General features: G+C 40.2%; 1 protein-coding gene across 1 annotated transcript; it reads right to left on the bottom strand.

Moving 5' to 3' along the window:
• Positions 1–756: 756 nt before the first annotated feature.
• Positions 757–2,533, bottom strand: LOC135328336 (tigger transposable element-derived protein 1-like). The gene is given in 4 exon segments (XM_064511744.1): positions 757–811; positions 813–1,656; positions 1,659–2,284; positions 2,286–2,533. Coding segments are annotated over 4 exon segments (1,773 nt in total).
• Between the last annotated feature and the right edge of the window lie 18,516 nt (positions 2,534–21,049).

The following is a 21,049-nucleotide window of genomic DNA, read 5'->3' as shown; positions in this document are numbered from 1 at the left end:
GGGATGCCGCTTCTCAGAGCTGGAGTTCAAGAACCAAGACTGAGGTTTCACAAGAAGCTGCTGGTGCCACGAGTGACAGAACAAGGAATGTTCTGTAATCCAAAATCCCCCAAAGGGGGTATTCTGCATTGGGGAAAGTTTGAGCTTTAAATTAAAAAAGAAAAGTCCTCTACAAATATCACTGACTACCTAAACTGACCTATAAAGCCTACTTTGATGAACAAATGGATCAGTACTTTGTCAGAGACTCTGCACATGCATCATGAACTGGCCCTTTCTGTCTGCAAAACTCAAGCATTCCAAGAGGATGCAAAAGCATGAGATATTCTCTCTTTTACAGAGAAAAACAAAGGAGATCTGGTGCATGGTGTTAACTGGATCTGAGAAAGCTCACGACCACCAGGGCACCCTCTGCACCTCACAGGACTGAAACTTTTATGATATCTCAAACATCACACACCAAGGCAAATGTTACGCAGCAGTCAGACCTCTCTGACTTCTGATCTTTGAACCCCAACTCTCATGCTCTACCCACTGGACATACCAACCACAATGTATTACAGGCATACCTCAGAGATATTGTAGGTTTGGTTCCAGACCACCACAATAAAGCAAGCTGCACAAATTTTTTGGTTTCCCAGTGAATATAAAAGTTATGTTTACACTGTTCTGTAGTCTATTAAGTGTGCAATAGCATTATGTCTGAAAAAAAAAGTACATACCTTAATTAAAAAAATACTTTATTGCTAAAAAATGCTAACCATCATCTGAGCCTTCAGCGAGTCGTAATCTTTGTGCTGATGGAGGGTCGCCTCAATGTTGATGGCTGCTGACTGATTAGGGTGGTGGTTGCTGAAGGTTGGTGTGGCTATGGCAGTTTCTTAAAATAAGACAACGATGAAGTCTGCCACATAAATTGACTCTTCCTTTCACGAAAGAATTCTCTGTAGCATGCAATGCTGTTTGATAGCATTTTACCCACAATAGAACTTCTTTCAAAATTGGAGTCAATCCTCTCAAACCCTGCCACTGCTTTATCAACTAAGTTTATGTAATACTCTAAATCCTTTGTTGTCATTTCAACAATGTTCACTGCATCTTCAGCAGGAGTAGATTCCATCTCAAGTAACCACTTTCTTTGCTCATCCATAAGCAGCAACTCCTCATCCATTAAAGTTTTATCATGAGATTGCAACAATTCAGTCACATCTTCAGGCTCCACTTCTAATTCTAGTTCTCTCGCTATTTCCACCACATCTGCAGTTACTTCCTCCACTGAAGTCTCGAACCCCTCAAAGTCATCCACGAGGGCTGGAATCAGCTTCTTCCAAACTCCTGTTAATGTTGATATTTTGACCAAGTCCCATGAATCATGAATGTTCTTAATGGCATCTAGAATGGTGAATCCTTTCCAGCAGGTTTTCAATTTACTCTGCCCAGATCCATCAGAGGAATCACTATCTATGGCAGATATAGCCTTATGAAATATATTTCTTAAATAATAAGACTTGAAAGTCAAAATTACTCCTTGATCCATGGGCTGCAGAATGGATGTTGTGTTAGCAGGCATAAAAACAACATTAAACTTGTTGTACATCTCCATCAGAGCTCTTGGGTGACCAGGTGCATTGTCAATGAGCAGTAATATTTTGAAAGAATCTTTTTTTCTGAGCAGTAGGTCTCAACAGTGGGCTTAAAATATTCAGTAAACCATGCTGTAAACAGATGTGCTGTCATCCAGGCTTTGTTGTTCCATTTTTAGAGCACAGGCAGAGCAGATTTAGCATAATTCTTAAGGGCCCTCGGATTTTTGGAATGGTACATGAGCATTGGCTTCAACTTAAAGTCACCAGCTGCATCAGCCCCTAACAAGAGAGTCAGCCTGTCCTTGGAAGCTTTGAAGCCAGGCATTGACTTCTCCTCTCTAGCTATGAAAGTCCTAGATGGCATCTTCCTCCAATATAAGGCTGTTTTGTCTACATTGAAAATCTGTTGTTTAGTGTAGCCACCTTCATTGATTACCTTAGCTAGATCTTCCGGATAACTTGCTGCAGCTTCTGCATCAGCACTTGCTGCTTCACCTTGCACTTTTATGTTATGGAGATGGCTTCTTTCCTTAAACCTCATGAACCAACCTCTGCTAGCTTCAAACTTTTCTTCTGCAGCTTCCTCACCTCTCTCAGCCTTCATAGAAATGAAGAGAGTTAGGGCCTTGCTCTGGATTAGGCTTTGACTTAAGGGAATGTTGTGGCTGGTTTGATCTTCTATCCAGACTGCTAAAACTCTCCACATCAGCAATAAGGCTGTTTTGCTTTCTTATCATTCGTGTGTTCACTGGAGTAGCACTTTTAACTTTCTTCAAGAACTTTTCCTTTGCATTCACAACTTGGCTAACTGTTTGGCACAAGAGGCCTAGCTTTCGGCCTGTCTCAGCTTTTGACATGCCCTTCTCCCTAAGATTAATCATTTCTAGCTTTTGATTTAAAGTAAGAGACATGCGACTCTTCCTTTTACTTGAACACTTAGAGACCATTGTAGGGTTATTAATTGGCCTAATTTCAATATTGTTGTGTCTCAGGGAATAGGGAGGCCCAAGGAGAAGGAGAGAGATAGGGGAACGGCTGGTCATCGGAGCAGTCGGAACACACACATTTATCAATTAAGTTTGCCGTCTTATACAGGCGCAGTTCATGGCACCCCAAAACAATTACAATAGTAACATCAAAGATCACTGATCACAGATCATAACAGATACAATAATAATGAAAAAGTTTGTATTTTTGCAAGAATTACCAAAATGTGATAGTGAGACACAAAGTGAGCACATGCTGTTGGAAAAATGGCGCCAGACTTGCTCAATGCAGGGTTGGCACAAACCTTCCATTTGTAAAGACTGCAATATTTGCGAAGCACAATAAAGCAAAGCACAACAAAACAAGGTATGCCTGTACTAATAGCCTTTTGCCTTCTAAAAATAAAAAATGGAAATTAGAAAATATTTCCAATAAAACTTCTATATCTACTTCTAAATTAACCTTATATACACAATTACACTATAATTAAACAATGTCTAAAGAAATATATACTTAGTGGCCCTAGGAAGGACAATATATTCCAAGAAAAACACTAAAAGATTCCTTGAGAAGATTAGAAAGAGCTGAGCTGTCACTTAAACTTCTGTAGTTTTGACAGTTTTGCTATGTAAAACTTTGAACTTCAAAGAGTATAGCACAAAGACAGCAATAGGGACAAATTGAGAAATTAATATTATAACAAAACAAGGCAAAGAAATGAAGCTAATAACTCACTAAAAATAGAAACAAAGATCTGATGTAGGATGAGAAGGTTCAGCTACTTTTTGTTGCTGTACCAATTCTCCCAACATGGATTACCAGCTTGAGCACGGCAAAAGCTGACGTAGCTGCATGCCTTCCAGACTGAGCTAAGTAAGATCTATACAGCTCAGCATGGAACTAGAAAGAACTTGGATCCATCTCCATTTACACCTGTAAATATATTCTGTGTATCCAATTCATAGGCACTTTCCACTCTCTCAAGCGCAGAATAGGGTGTTGGGGCACCAAGCTCAGGAGTGGGCATCTCATTAGGTACCAGTGTACCCCCAACAAATTAACCTAAGAATGAGCACTGCAGTACTTAAATTTCTTCTCCTAAATTCTTGCTTTAGCTACCTGAGGACCTCAAGCTACCTAGACAGTATTTCTAATCACATAGTAAGTGACCTGGCTGAGAGACTGCTGAGAAAGAAGTTAAGACTAAGGAAAGAAAGATTTACATTCACAGCAGGAGTCAGTCACACAGGGAAGGAGCTGTAACTTGTGAACCTGCTCTTAGTTTCCTTCCAGCAGGGAGGTAGCTCACTCCAGGAGTCCAAACTTTTCTTGACAGCCAGGATCTGCAGTAATAGTCTCTCAGTGAATAAACTCAGAAAAAGAGTAATTGAGCCACTACGACCTGGACGTCATTTGGCACACATCACTAAACATGATAGCAATCCTACAGCCTACCATGCAACCAAGAAATGCAGACTTCCAGTGGTTATCTAAAATGGCATCCACCCATTGCAGCAGTATTCATTATGTTTCCCACATCTTTTCCCATGTCATTACATCAAGCTTATGCAAACATACATTAGCAACTATTATTACATATGGCTCTACTCAGGGATAGAGAGTAGTGTCAAAAGAAATCTTCGTACAATGTTACATTACTTATTCCGAAAGAAACCTCTAGCCCAAGCACCACCTCACTTAACTCCATGCCAGACTTTTACATTAGACACGCTACTTATACTTCCAGAGTATTGACTGCTTGTCAGGTTTATACTCCCTTTGATACCACAGTATCTTTTCTCCCATAGCCCCACTATAAAGAAAAAGTCCTTCTTTCTATTTATTTGGATTGACATGATTCAGATGGGAGAAAAAAAAAAAAAACTTTAGTAGTAAATAAAATGAGAGAGAGATTCACAAAGAGACACAGGCAGGAGTGTCAGTTCCTAACCATGGAGCACCTTGCTGCTTGCAGATCCCCCATCATGAGTTCAGCACTTAAGCCATCCACAGGAATGACATCCACAAAAGTCAGCACATTAGCACAGAGCTGCCAAACTTAGCTAATGGCAAATGCTGAGAAAGAGATCTTAAACTCTCTCCACAAACTGGCTATCCTCATCTGGGCTGCAGAAAAATATCCAGCTCCAACCGGGATTCATACATACCCATCATCTTGAATCAACTGCCTCCTGGTACCCTTTCTCACAAAAGCTGACTAGGGAAGAGATGGGAGACCACTACAGCACTCACTGAAGAGATGAGAGAATGAGGCTCAACTCAGCTAGCAACCAGATGAAAGTTTAAGCCACATTCCTTTATTTAACCATATATTTTTAGAGTATTCTAAGGTAGGAATTCTCCTGAAGCTGCTACCTCACTATTATTAAAGTGATGGGACTACAGCAAGGGACTACGGGAGAGAATGAAGACCACTATGTAGCCTAGTCAGGCTGTTGGTTAGGCACTAACCTGAGAAGTCCGCTCTCTGCTTCAGTACTTGGCTGTTCATTAGGAGTAGAACCAGGTTTGTGTCCCTGACTGCAGGAGCTATTTTCTGGGGTTCAGTAGGTGCTATCTGAGCCCTGCCAGACTGACCTCTTTAGAGAAGACAGGCAAGGAGTGCCTCCTCTAATGGTCCTGATGTGTCTAGGTATGTAGGAGATGCCCCGTTGCTCAGTCCTTGCTGCTGTTTAGCATCTCCAGACTCCAGGGTTACGTGGCAGGTCTTGAAGAGCTACATTTCTGCCTGGAGTGTTTAAGGTGGCCATTAGTTACTTGACTTTTGGAAGAGAAAAAAACCGTGGGAGCACCTGAGCTGGCAGGGATCTGCATTCTGACTCATAAACCAGAAATTCTGGGGAGTTCTGTGCAGAAACACCCAATCTGGCTCTGTGCGTGGTCACTAACAAGCCATAGTGCTGTACACAAGGCTGTACTGCACTGTGTTGACTTTCAGATCAAGCGTTCCTGAACTTTGGTTTACCCCAGAGAGCAGGCAGGCCCTAAATCTGGCCTTAGTCCCTGCACTCAGGATCTTGCCTGAGTTCAGCCAAGGAAATAGTCATTGTGGAGATTAACACTAATCTGATTTCATCTACCTACAACACACAGGAAACAGATCAAAGGTGAATTTCTGCCTCGGTTTCTCATGGCTTTCAATTTCATTTAATTCTCCCCACTGCAGGCCTGCCTATTTCTTTCCTTGTTTTAGAAGCAGAAATCATTGCCAAGGCTCTGGCAGCTAGGCCCGAAAATAGTGACAAATAGTGTAAGATGATCTGATAGGCTTCATTAAAGGCAGATTAAACACTGACAGTCCCCAAGGTTTTTGTGATATGATTGCATGACACGGCCAGTGAACTAGTCACTCCCTAGGGTGAGGTGCAGAGATGATGTTCAAATGCATGGAGAGTGGAACATAGGCTGTTCTATGAAATTACATGTTATGACAATGTGACATGGAAAGCACTATCTCTAAGCAAGGTGCTTCACCTCAGATAAACCCTGTGAGTAGCTAAATACAAGTCTTTTATTCCTAAGAGGGCTGCACGATGTAAAAAAAATAAGAGACCTGCATAAGGCCCAAGTGGGAACTTAATAGTTCAGCCTTGAACTCAGGACTTCTTGTCTTTTTTCTTATGCGATGTCTATAGCTCTCATCTTATCTAAAATTATTTTTTGCAAGAGATATTTGAGAATGGCCGCCCATTTATTGGGCCCAGTATTATTATATCAGAACGTGAACAGCTAGGGCCATCTGCGTTCATGGCAACATTGTCCTGGAGCTACAAGAGCCCCCTAGTTCTACTTCTCAGACAATTTTCCTTTCTCTACAGGGTGATGGATCTCTAAGTTTCTAATCACAAAGACTGCAGAATAATATTTTCCCTTTTCAATCTACAGTTTCAACTATTTTTCCCTTATATCACTGGACCAAATAAACTGATCCAACCCAAAATGTTGCCACTTAACATTATTACTCATCTCCTTCTGTAACCACTCTATCCCAATGAAATACATATGGAATCAAATGCTTCTATACTGAAATCTAACAAAAACCCCACAACATCAAAAGAAGAATGCTAGCCAGTGATCAGACCTGATTTGTAGGTATGCAGAATGTATAGAGCTGAAAGAAGCCGCACTGGGTCAAACCAGCTACATCAGAGGAGGCTGCATTAAGGAACTCGCCGTCCATAATACTGACCAATAGAAGAGTAAAATTCGCCATTGACCATTTGAAGTTATACAGTCCTAGTAGCGCAGGAGAGGCGGAAGCTTCATCCATCCTCCATGCCATATTTTACCTAGAAAGGCAGGGAAACCAGGTATATAACCATTAACATTATAATTGAAAAGTGGAAAATAGTTCTGCAAGGTTCCATTTAACAGAGGGTTTCTAATTCAGTCAGATAATTGTCTGAGTTTCACTATTTCTCTGCTAAAGTCTGGATTACATCTACAGGCATAAGTTTGAAAGGGAAAAAATAAGTGCTGTTGAATCTGTCTCAGGCTCAGAGAGAGCTGCATCCAAGAGGTATAGCATGGCTTCTTGGTTGTCATTTTTTTAGATCACACACAAGAACCCTTTTTGGTGCTGCAGGCTCTGCCTTTGACAGCCACTCATGGTTTCAACCATATCTGGACAGGCTTTAACATGGTTATATCTAGCAAAAGCCTCTTGAACACAGTCTGCTAATTGTCCTGTATGCATGGGTCTACCTAGCCTTTATTATTAAATAAAATTGTTCAGTTTGCTTACTATTACTATAGGACAGCAGGTAAGAGCTGGTGGAATTTAGGTATGGGCATACACATGGGAAAAAATGTATCTTTTAAAGGGATATCAAATATGGTTTTATTTGGAACACAAATGAGCAGTTGGTGACACAATTCTGCCCTTGCCTTGTCCATCTTCCATATTCTTCCTGCATTTTAGTGCCTCCACCTATGAAACACAGGGATTACTCAAAGCCATCACCATAATCAGCACTCATGACCTCTCCATTTAGCACTTTCAGCCTGGGAAGCTAGAAAAGGAATACAAAATAATTACATTTAGTTCTCCTGCTTCAACAAGTCAGCATGAAGACACTTTGTTGAGGCATCCTGCTGTGACAACATTTGTGCTAAGCAGTTCTGAACCAAAATGGATGATTCCAGACACATCCAGAGGGAACCTTCCAGAGGCAGCACTAACTTAATTGGAATGCCTTAATGTTTGTTAAACACAAGGAAATAAGTTAAAACACACAAACCAAAATTATCCACCAGGAAAATCATATTCAAATGTGACTAACATATTCAGCTAGCTAGACTTCTTTATGGCTTTACCTCAAATTTAGAATGAATTGAGTAACTTTCTAGATAAGTGGGGATTCCAAGTGGAATGGAAATTATGAAAACACTTATTCAAAACACTTGTTAGTAAACTTTTCCAACACTCCAGTCCAAATCAGCTATTGCCTGCAAAAAATTAATTGCCAGAGAGAACTAGGGTGCTGCAGAAATCACTGTGAATTAAGACAAAGATTGTTGGAGGAGAGAGGAAAGTGCTGCCAGTGATGCATGTCAGCAGTATTGTTTCTCTCCTTTAGATTTCACAGAAGTCCATGCACAGAGAGTTCCTGGGTTTCTGGAAGTAAGAGTCCTGGCTCAGTGACAAGGAATCAAAGGTATGAGTCTGCTCCTGCCATCATTTTCCCTAGACAATGTACAGATTGATTTAGACAAATCTCAGATAATCCCAGTGCCTCAAACTAATCTTTTGACTGTAGGAGTTGCAAACTCCTTCCTGCTCCTAGGCTGAGACTGAAATCACTGAATAGAAAACAACCTCCTGGTTTCCTACTGCTCTTACATTTATCTCAGAAACTGGCTTCTGCCTTGACCTGCAGAGCTTTTTTGGCAATTTATCTCATTGTTCCCTTCAACCTGAAGCTTGAGAATTAAACCACTTTTTTCACCTTCTCCAAACAGTCCTGCTCCAATAGATGGCATCCATAAGGGAATCCTGGGTGGGAAAATGTGTTAATGTACAGCTTTCAACTAGGCATCTAATTTCCCAAAGCAAGAAGATTTGGACAAAGTCCTATGCTCAGTGTTTTCTATTAGCTATTTCTACGCTGAGCCTGAAGACTCTTCATTGACTCCATAGGGTGCCTAATTCTCATGTCCAGGCTTAACCTGTGAGGGCTAAGCACAATCCTTACAGGCACTGCAGTGTCTAACTGATATTCCTTAAGCAGATAGTTTGCATCTAAAAGCAGAATACTTGTATCAAAGGATTTCAAGTTATTATTCATAGTTCTACACAGATTTATAGTAGCATCTCGCGGTGTACAGAGGTATCCTCCATATTATTCAAGGATACAAACATTCCACCACAATCCTTGCACACACTGAGTAAAACCATGTTCCCACTTTCTCAGTTCAAGTGCAGTATCATAGGCATCTAAGTATTTCTGTGCTAGGCATAATCAGATACTAAATGACTTTACTTTGTTGAAAAATATTATTCCTTGTGTAACGTAAGTTTTCCAAATTCTGCTACAATCATCAGTATGCCCAAGCAAAAAAAAACAAAAACAAAAAAAACCCACAAGCAATTGCTATAAGAGGACCCATTACAGACAAAATAGGATTGAAATCCCATTGTTGACTCACCTAAGCAAATAAATACTTCTTTAGCATCAGCATTTTATTTGGTTTGTAATCCTATAAAACAGAATGGGATGGGTAGAGCCCACATTTCTCAAGTCAAAGCTTGTCTTTGTGTGTTTGAACAATTAGTGCATGGTGGCTTCACTCCTTTTAATTAAGGAAAGTCTATTACTGTTTTCCATATAAGCATCATTTTCTTGCTATGAACTGTTCACACATAACTATAGTATTTGAGATGAATATTATACTAGTTAATAGCTGCACCTAGTTAAACTTGCTGCTCTAATTACAGCATTTGTTGCTTTTAGACACTTTATTGAAAACATGAGAGATGGTGAGATGGACATTTTCACTCCATGCTCTCTCAACCCCTAAACCCTTCGTTAAGCCCTTTGCTAAGCATGTCTATCCTGGCACCAGCTGGCACCATAGTTGCACTAGGGCCAATTAAGCGTGGTTATCCAGACCATATTCAGAATCACTAACAGAGATGATCATGGTCATAACCACCCCCTGACAAACAACTCGTTGTTGTGATCTTGTCTACAGACTTGCACCCATCCTCTTTTGCCTTATCCCCTCCTATAAATACAAACAATGGGTGCATTGCAATTGCTCTGTGTTGCTAGGCTGCTTGGAATAGAAATTGTACTACCATCTTTTGACTGTAAGGAGAACTACACCTTTAGAGTGTCTCCCTTCTGTATTAAATCACTGCACTAAGTAACCTGTATTTCAGTGACTGAAACATAAATATCCATTTAAATATGGAGACACGGGATGACCAGTGTAGTCTATGAGCTAAGTCCTTTACAAACAGTTTAGTGTCAACATACTCATAAAAAGGCCTATAAAAAATACAATCACAGTATACCCAAGAAAACATCAACAGTCTTAAATGTGTCAGCTGTAGTACATCTACATCAACTTCATATGCCTTGGCAAATTGACCAGAAGCAGCTCCACCATTATAGCTCCATGTTTCCCCTAGCAATTCCAGTTTGTACAGCTACAGTGGTGCTCAGCTCTTGGGTGGATCAGTACAGATCAGAGTTGGTAACTGACTACAGACTCTTATATTTTCAATGACTAGTTTATATCTAGATCAATTCAGAAGCATTACCACTTCCTGAAATGTATAGTGATCTATGCAAAACCATTTCGATTTATGAGGAGAAGATGTCATACACAATCAGAGACAACTGTTCTTGCTGGAAGACTTAGCCTCAAGGATTCTTCCACTTTTTATGCCTAGAGAAAGTCCTTCTGAAACAAGCCAGAAACACTGGAGAAGCTCAAAATAGAGATCTTCAGAGGCTGGTTAACCTACTTTTTATAAACACCATGCTCAAACACAAGATTTTCATATTTTGAAACCATGCTAAAACAAGATACTGACATTTTTAGGCAATTGCAGATGAATCTCATGCAGACAAATTCCAAAGCATTGCAAGTAGGCAAATATATTTAAAACCCAAAGATAACATGTAAAAATGTACATTATCCATTTAATATTAAGAACTGCTTTGGAGGAGGAGCGTTTAACAGTATTTCCCTGCATGCCAACAAAGGTTCTGCTCAATATCGGACAACGGAAACACTGGTTTAGCACCCCATGATCTCACAAAAGCATTTTTGCCAATCCCTGAAAAGGAACCACTAGCATTTTGGGTATGCATTACAGCATGTGTGGTTTAGTAGTGCTTTACTACTACATAAATTCAGGGCAAAATGCTGGTTTCACTGAAGTCAATGGAAGATTTGCTACAGGCCTCAGTGGAGCTGGACTTTCATTCACAATATATTTAAGAACTGGGTCTATGGCTTGGAGAAGAGCAAAGGAGAAAGTTAAATAATGTTGGGGGGTTTTTCCCATTGTGTTTCCACTCCATCCTCTGAGTAAATGATGAATTACAGGGGAAGGAAATGGAAAAAGAACATAAAAAGAAAGGGCAGGCTTGAATCTGAATAGAATTCCAAAGAAAGCTTGGCCAGCTTTCAGATTCAGGTATCTCCCAAACACAGTCTTCTTCAGTAACAACTAAATCCAGAGCCCTGTTTTTTGTCTGAGAACTGGATCCCAGCCATGAAGCTACCAAATTGTCCCAACTGCTTGTTAGCTGAAACTGAGCTGGAATACAGCTAGACATAAAGGTGTGCTTTCACTTCTTTCGGCTTGCCTCTGCATCTGCTAACTTTGTCGTCTATATTTGGATTATGTAAATAAAGTATTCTGCCACTTTTATCTTATAGGGGATTTCAGGTTAACTGGCAATAAACAAAACATTCCACTCTGATGGGTGTGGATGATCATTAAGACAACTGTATCAGACTTGTTCTCAGGGAGCCAATACCCCATCACAATTAATTATTCACAAAAACAAAGAAGTGAGAAAGAACTCTTTTCTACCCTGTTCTGCCTGGCTGGGAAGGTGGCAGTACAGTGTCACTGTGGAGGAAATGTCTTCCCCATTGATTAACATCAGACAGAGCTATCCCGGCATGCAAGAGAACCCTGGCGAGAAAGCCAAGACCTTGCTTATCACCAAGACTTCCTCAATGATTCATGCCATAGCACTCCATTTTGGCCAGGCAGCACTGGGCAAGAACCTGATACAGACATATATATTCCTAAACTGTGCCAAAAAGATTCTGAATATCCCCTGGTATCGAATGCTGCTGCTCCTTGTTCAGCAATAAGACACTGATAAGAGATGCTTCTCCCTTTGAAAAAGAAGTCAGTCGCAAGCTCACAGTATGATAAGACTGCAATGCAGGCAGCAATTTCCCATGCCTCCCCTCTTTATGGAAGATTATTAGCTTCATTATCATCACCGTTTCACTGTTCTTTCAAGACTATCAATATGAGTCAAACCACCAGACAAATGAAAAAAAAACCAAAGGTTTGAAAGGTTATATACTACTGAGCTCCTGAGCTGTAGTTATTTATGTACTTTGTATCATGTTTGAATAGAGAATTCTTTTCTAACAATTTTGGACTTTCCACTTACCGTACTCAAAAGAGATATTTGTGGCGAAATTTCAAACATTCAGAATGTGGACTCCTTCCTATTTCACTGGGAAATCTGAGTTAGACCCCTGAAAAGATCTGAACAAAAAAAAAAACAACCTTTTTTCACAGAAAAACAATCCACAAAATGGCAGTGTTCACTGCATAGGCAATGCAATATTTTATAATTTTCACCAAAACAATTTTCATGGGCTCAACCAAAAGGCTACAAGTGAATTGTGAGATTTCACTGCATGCTACAGCTTGAAACTGATGGCTTGCATTTGATCCTCAATGCCTGGTAGGTCTATGTTTTGATATGCCTTTGTCTCTCACACCATTTTTCTTCAAAAACTCAGGCTTCTTTTTGAACTGTGATAGAACCGCCCACTTTATGCATATGCATTTGAACTTTTTTCTAAAACAAAAATACCTGGAAAACAAGATGACAGCACAAGAAAAAAAGCTGAAGAGCTATTTAAAAAAAGTCAGGGTTGGCAGCATGTTCTGGAAAATGCCGAAGAGTTTGTGGAATAAATCCCATTTGGCAAGTTTAGAGATAAAAGAATCCAGCTGCTTTCACACACCAAGCACACCACTGAAAAGCCTCTAAAATTGAAAAAACATCTTAAATTGACACAACATATCATCCTCCCACACAAAACAAGAACAGCAGCAAAAGAACCACAAAACATTCCTATTTAGATAGACTTCGAAGCTAGCTGCAGTATGTCTGTTCCAGGCAGTTTGTCAAAGAAAATGCTTATACACAACAAAGGGCATAGGGCTTAGGGATTTTATGATGCTTCAGGCAACTGCAAAGCTGGGCAAGGAGATGAAAGCAGACACACTGCAGAGGGACCTGGAATAAGGAACCCAGCTGAGCTGCAGGATGATTGGAATCCTTTGCCAAAGCTTCTCTATCCACTTGATTAGAGCCTTTCAATGAACATCTCACTGAACATCAATTACTGGTTTAGGCCTTGATTCAATGTTCACTGATGTTAGTGGCAACTTTCTGCTACCTTTAAAGGGTCGTTGGATGAGACTCTAGAAGAATAAAACCCAACTGCTTACGTAACATTTCTTCCACTGTGCAAAACATACAAAAATATAGCAAGTTTAGGAATAGTCTATTCAACTACTTAATGACATCTAGGGCATGAAAATACAGGTACGTAAAACACACTACTAACAAAAATTGGAACTTGGAAGTACCTAACATAGGGCCTAGCACATTCCTCACAACGGGAGAAGATACTCATAGAGCATTCTACAGAAATGGCAAGAATATTGCTTTTTTAATCCCAATGAGAATCTGTATTTTCAAGGTGTGGTTCCCCTGTCATTGTTCCTTCAACAGGAGATCCAATTTTGTAGGTTTCCAGCTCTTCTCCATAAAGCTGCAGCCCTTTGGCAGAAGTGAGCACACCTTGAGCTGTACAATCCAACTACTCGTGTGACTGTACTCCAAAACAGACGTGCAAAATGGGTTGGCCCTACTTAAATGTGAACATATTTTATTTAGTTTTTAAACAGACCATTTTCTGGACCTGGGCTTGAATCCAGTCACGCTGGCACAAGTGAGGGAAAGGTGACTGAAGAGAAATGAGCCACTGGCAGCCACTGACAGAATACTAAGGTGGGACCAGAGCCCTGACATCCAGAAAGTCTGCAAAGATTCCTTATGGAAAGAGTCTTCCCTATAGATAACTAGGGCTCAAAGGTAATAATTTCATTGACTAAGATACAGTATGAATGATGTTTTATTTAAATTTCCTTACATCTTTCCTTTCTAATGCCACACTATCACTTAGGAACATAGTTTTGAAAAACCACCTTTTAAGCAGATAATTTCCAGCTAGTCTTTAAAAAGGCAAAAATTAAATGTGAGCAAAAGCAGTTCAGTAACTTTACAGTACGAAAAATAAGCATAAGCTTTCCCATTTCTAAACATACACAAACATGCGCGTGCACACACACACAGAATGTGCAAAAAGGACTGTTGTGCCGAAATGGCTGCAGGCAGAAGGCGCAAACTTGAGAGGCAGGATGGCTGTATAAGAAGTGACTTCAATTTTTCCAATTAAAAAGGAATTTGCTTTGGCTGACCTGCTGAAAATCAGTCTTTTTGTCCTTTATTGAGGGTTTTCCCTCAGCTTGAAAGGAGGCAGCTAAGGAACATCATGCTGTGCTTGTGTACAATTAACTTAGCCAAGCAATGAAACATTCAGTGAAGAAACAGAACAGGCATTTCTGTGATATGCAGATTTTTATACTGTACCTAAACAGTGCTGAACTTTTTTTTTTTTTTATATATTACCTCAACAATCTGTAAAATACCTGAAGGAATTACAAAAGCAGTAACATTGCAGGAAGTTGTTTCCATTCAGTAATCAATACAGGCATTTGGGCTTCAATCCACAAAGGGATGCCTACATATCTCTGTGGATCTGTCTTTATAATTAGGGTGAGAGTCACATCACTTCAGAGGGTCTGTGTAATTTCTTGCACATTACCTCAGCCCTATGATTTCAGCTCTCTGAAAAGCTCCAAAGGGGTCTATCAGAGCAAGTTTCATTTCATTCTTCTGCACATGACATGTCTCTTTCCAATACTACACCTGAGGTATAGTAAGAATAGAAGTAATTTGCTGACAGCTGCTTTGCTAGAAAAGCAAACTTGCTTTTATCAGCTTGTCACATCCCATTGTTTGAACAACATGCTACACTGATTCAACATTAAACTGACACAAAGCACCTTGCTTAAAGATACTGAAGTATCTTTAATGGGTTTTTTTTTAAGATTTTTTTTTAAAGGTAATAATGAGTTTTGCTTCTGATGTTCCAGTCTTTGAAATATTGGGCATTTGTATGCAATGCACTTCATCTTCAGGCAGACGCAAAAGGATTTTAAACAACACTACAAAGAAATACAGCCTGTTTCTCAATTTTCTTGAACCTTGCACAAGTGCAAAATACTACCACTCTGGTTTGCAATTTGCATCCTCTTTGTGCAAATATAAACTACTGGACAAGTTTCACAGCAGCAGAAAATGAGACCTTGGATGTTTTGATGATTGCTTTGACTGTATCTTCTCAGCATGTCTATAGGTCGACTAAAGAGATGCATTATCTCTGTCAGATATGTCCCCTAGAGGGGGACTGTTTTCTACACTTCCAGGAATTTAGCCTCTTTGAGATTTTAAGTGTCAGTGTTGGAGTTGGCTGAATACTATTTGCAAGCTGACACTAATTTTGATCTCCTCTAATCCACAATCATTCACAAATCTTTCTCACTGTCTAGGAACACATTTTGTCTCTGTAAGCTTTTGCCAAACAGTTGGTGGCCCATTTTGCAGACCCTGGTTGTTCATGAACATACCAGCTATTGACTGCTTGAATTATGTGAATGATTTTCATCCATTGCTCTTCTTGCTTTGAGTGGGTAGCTGTAACTTTCATGGAAATTAATCAATAGCAAACAAGAGAGAATGTATTTCCATGACATATCTTTGGGATTTGCAAACATCTCCATACTGTTCCACCAGTATATGAAGACTGTCAAAAAGCAAAGCCACTACAATCTTCAGGATTGTTGAATTAGAATTATTTAATTGTTATTATATTTACAAGATTTCCCTGTTTCACAAGTCTGGCAGCCTTAACCACTAGTTCTGATTTATAATAAGTGACTAGACAGTAGTGGTTCTGTGCTAATGGCCAGCAAGAAATTAAGAAACATATATGGAGAAATATATTTTTCCCCCACCTGCAGTTAATACGCAGTCAGGAGGCTGCACCCACATTCCTTTTAGATGAGGGCATCATAATCTGTCTCTAGGTACCTCCAGCCTCACCTACTGCAAATGACCAGATTCTTGCTCCTTGCTTTCCAAGCATGAAACAATTATAAGAGCACATTAACTTTAGCACTCTGGAGCTCCAGCTGGCTCCCCATATATTGAAAACTACAAGCATTTTAAGCTTTTGTTCATCACCTTTAATTACTAGAACCTGGCTATATGGAAACCATCTTTCTAGCAGCACTTCACTGCTGTAACAGCAGGCCTTGAGGATACTGAAACCATCACAGGCTTGTCAGGAAAAACTGTCAGGAGCTCAAGGTTGAGTATTTTCAAATGACAGACTTGAACTATGGAACATGACATCAGGAGAGACTGGCATGAGTTTAAATATACACAGGAAGAGGCATATGACCACCTTTCCTCATATTGCAAGTGTTTCTATAATGATGAGCACAGAAAAGACAATCTCATACACACTATGATAAGTATCAAGAGCAAAGCACAGTGATGAGTAATGTGCTCTCAGAAAGGAGGGCACAAACAGGACTTGAATCCAGAGCACTTCAGGTATCTGACACAGCTGAGAAAATATCTAGCTCAATCTGCTAAGTGTTTACAGGCCTCCAGAACATCGAAGGCTGAACACGATTTATCAGGATTGGAGACAACGGCAGTACAGGACAGTCAGTGGTACAGATCCTGTTTTATGTCAATATAAAAACGGAACTTGCTGCTGTTATTCCTTTAGCTCAAGAGGAAAAGCCCTGTGCTCTCAGTTCAGTCAGGTAACACATAAACAAACAAAGAGAGGCATGCGAGCAGTCTCCTTACTTACCAATGTCATTCACAGCAGGATAAATCCACAGCTACAACAAAGCTTTGGGTAAGGTTACAGATACCAGATCCCAGTGAAGGAGTGCATTAAAACTAGTTTTAGAGGTAGGAGTCACACCGTAAACATTTACTACTATCAGCCTCAAGACAAAGCATCTATTCAGAATCCTTCATTCACCCATTTTAAGATAATTCACAAGGCTGGCTAATAAGAATTAGCTGCACTTTGCTACCAAAGACACTAAAACACAACAGAAATACGACTCTTGCGTCCAAAATGGTTTCTTTGAGTGCCATAATGTTTTTGTTCCAGGTTTAAGCTACTGAAGGGATTGAGTATTGGAGGTACTGATGCCCCTCTGAACAGTCCGGTCAGGCCAGCAGGCATTTAGCATTTCTGAAAATAACGTTACCAGCACCCAAAGATGAACACTCCAAACCAAGCACCCAGATCTAAGGAACCATTGTGAATACCTGTTCCTTTGATCCTGAGACCGCAGTCACACAGAAAGTGGTAGAATCAAACCCTAACTCCCAGAGATGTTTCTTCTTCAGAGCAAATATGAATATATGAGCAAGTAAGACAGGCTATACCACAAGGCTAGTTTGTTCAACAAAAGCAGCAAGAATAATTCATATGTGGAAAACTTCTCAACAGAAAGGCATATGTTGGTGTGACAATACATTCAAGAGTGATTCTGTAGAAATACAACAGCAAGAATACCCAAGGGGGTTATGAAGACAGCATTGCATATCCCCATCAAACGTGGTTTGTTAGAAATAGGAAAAAATAGCCCTCTGACTTGGTTGAATTTGCAGAAGTGACCCTCAGAGCTGGTAATAAGATTTTCCAAAGAGCTGAAACAAATAAATATTGCATTTGTTTTACTGTCTTTTTCTAACTTTGCAGTAATAATTTACACCTGGAAAATTTACCCATCTTTGCTGGTAGGTTTTATTTTGCCTCCACTCCCTGTCAGCTTGTGTCTATACTCTTTCAATCTTCTGATAATTTGTTTTGCTCTCCGATCCTTTTGTTTGCTTTTCTTCCTATGGGCTTCAACATAAAAATTTAAAAATAAGGTAACAGAGGATCCAGGGTGAAGGTTTTCTGCCTTCAAGAACTAGGATAAATGTTGCGAGTGGGGATACAAAAATTAACACACCCTGAGAAGATAAAGAACTCAGAATAACAGCTGAAGTTCTCTACTGGCACATACGTAAGCTGCTTTGGCTAAGTCAGATGCATTACAGAGCTTGGGATAAAACACTTAAAGAAAAAGTTACTTTAAAATGTGAAACAAATGCGCACAGCTTCCTGGGTTCATGAAGGACTACTGTGGCTTTCCCCATTTTATATTAAACAATATTCAATTATAGTTCAAGTCTTGTTCTAAACTGGTATTTTTAGAATCAGTTAGGCTAAGGGGTTTGAGCCACCTCAAACAATCTTTTGGTTTCAAAATATCATTGGCTGAACAGAGCAACCCCTGTTCCACAATAAATGTCATTCTTCAGCAGGAAACGGAGGAAATCATTATAACCTGCTTATAACCTTCACTGTCCTGGGGGATAAGGTGATCATTTATCTGGCATTTATTCTTGCTCCTGCCATCAAATATTGGACTACCCGGATTATGTTTTCTGCTTAAACTAAATGAAGGCTTTCAGAACCTCAGTTTTCCCTCAGTAGCCAGCACCAATAAAACAAGGCATTTCTTTTTGGTGCTTAGTTTACTAGCAATAGCCAAGACTAGCAAGAGACACATCTGTGTCAGTGGGTGGAAAAGCAGAAGCAACTACACAGAACATTAAATGTGTTGATTAGTGCATTTTTGTAAGTTTGGTAACATTCTTACATGTACACTTTAAAGTTCAATCCTGACATACCTGCACTACAGTCCTGCACCTGACTGCTACTGATGCACAGATGAAAGAAGAATAACGGGACGTAACTGCGTGGCTGTCAGCTACTAAGCATTACTCAGACACACGCAGGCCACACTGAACCTCGCGGCGCTTCAGCCGCACTGTGATCAGAGCCACATTTAGCCTGCCTTAAGCCATCTGGGCATCTCTTTGCTGTGCCACACTGCAGGCATACCCATACTGAGGAAGCTGGATTCGGCAATAGAGTCCTCAGGTGGCAGGCTTTCTGGGTCAGTCACCATACTGCACAGTGGTGGTAATGAGAAAGGAAAAAAAGCCCTAGGCATACAAAAGGCTATTAAAATATTATTTGAAACTTCTCAATGATTTTACTGCCCAGGAGAGAAAAATCTAAGTATTTTAGCATAATACCTGCTCAACTAGCTTTTCATAGAACGATAGTTAAAATTCACTGTAAATGTATGCAGTTTGCATTCTATTTGAAATCCTACTTTTTCCTTCTTCCAAAGAGCTGCTTTTCCTCAGGGCTTGTTTTGCCCCAGGCTGATCATAATATTCAATTCTTTATAGTTTTGCATTTTTCTTGTCCAAGGTCATTCTTCTGTCAGCTCAGTAAGATCTTCTATGTTTATAGTCTCATTTTTGCTTGCTCTCTCTTAGTCCTCTCAGGCCCTCTCTCTTCTATGCTCACATTTGCTACACATGATCATGTTTTGCATTTTTTCACTCTAGCTTTCACTTTAGGTCTCTTATCTCTCCCATTTCTTAAGAAACATGTCCATTTTGCTTCCCTCTCCCTCAGACAACCTTCCTCATCTCTATATGGTTTCCTAGTCATTCCCTTTCTCTTTTAATCTGTTTCTTCTTCAGCCTTATTTCACCTTCCTCTGCTCCTATTCCTATCAAAAACAAAAAGTAAATAGAGAAAAGGCCATTCTGGAGTCCACAGACTGCAGATGCCTTGGCAGTACTCATTTCTTCACAGCTAGCATCCATTCAGGAGACAGTGGATATCACTGCCTTCCCTACTGAGAACCAACAGACAGTAAGGCCCAAGAATTGTTGCCTTGCAGCTCTTTGAGCTCAAGGAGATACTACTGTGGATGCAACCTGCTCTCAGGATATTTAAGAAACTGGGAATTACAACATTTGATCAACACTAATCCTGGACTGATTTTTTTAAAGCAATCACAATTGAAAGTTTCCATTCTGGCTCTGGTCACTTGGGTGAGTACAAACTGTGTTTGCTTCAAAAGCTGCATATTCCTGGCATCAGCCCTTAGCAGGGCAATTGGCTACAGCTGAAGGCAGCATGACAGCAGTCATATCCAGACTAGCTTCTAACCAGAAAAGAGAGCAGCAGGTGTAAAATCCAGGAGGTCGTTCACTTGGCAGAACAAATCTGTCAGGTGAGTATTCATAATACTACAGTAACAGGTGAAAGAAAAACTGGAAAATCTATTTCTGCAGATACAGCTAACTTAAATGTTATTGGGACATAAAATAGACATTAGCCACAGAGCTGGTAGCTACATTTTATTTATGGCTCCTTCTATCCCCAAACAAATGTACATATGTATTTTATCTGATGTGTGTACAGCTGTTTTCTTCTACCCGTATTTATCTAAACAAAGCAGTGTTCAAGCACATGTGTTGGATGGGACATTCTCACAAGGCTCATGGAAGAAGGCTTGCAACTTCTGGCTTGCCAGGCCAGGCAGAGGGGGAAGAGTCAGGGTTAGGTGGGAGCTGCTGGTCTCAGTTTGGCTGGGCAGGACAGGAGAAGGAGATGCTGCTACCAAGCACCGGCAGCACAGCTCTTAAAAGAACAGTTGCCACTAGGACAGGCAGTTTTTAAAACAGCCAGCTCAGGAGCTGGTTGCAATCTTAACATTTGGTTCTAATGAGCTGGACTGAGCTTTCTCCAGCACAGTTGTGCTTCAAGCTGTTTTTCTGGACTGAGGCTGCTGTCCTGGTCTAATTATTGTAATAATTACACATTGCCCTGCCCTTGTGTAATTAACAGGTTTGTGGTTTTGCAGAGATGACCGCTATTAAAACAGAATCAAGCTGGTGTTACTGCAGCACCTCCAAAGCCTAGTCATGGCTCAAGATCCCAGTGTCCTCAGGCTGTGCTGAGAAGGATATAAAGAAGTACCAGAGTGCACACCATTGCAAGGAGGAAGCACGGCATCTTTCTGCAGCCTGACAATATGGTTCAGCATTCCACATTTGTTTTTTGTGGACCCATGATTACCTGCTGCCCAC

The sequence above is a fragment of the Dromaius novaehollandiae genome, chromosome 4 (genome assembly GCF_036370855.1).
Source record: "Dromaius novaehollandiae isolate bDroNov1 chromosome 4, bDroNov1.hap1, whole genome shotgun sequence".
Lineage (NCBI taxonomy): Eukaryota > Metazoa > Chordata > Aves > Casuariiformes > Dromaiidae > Dromaius > Dromaius novaehollandiae.
The sequence above is the reverse complement of the archived record's forward strand: the minus strand, read 5'-3'. Positions and strand labels throughout refer to the sequence as shown.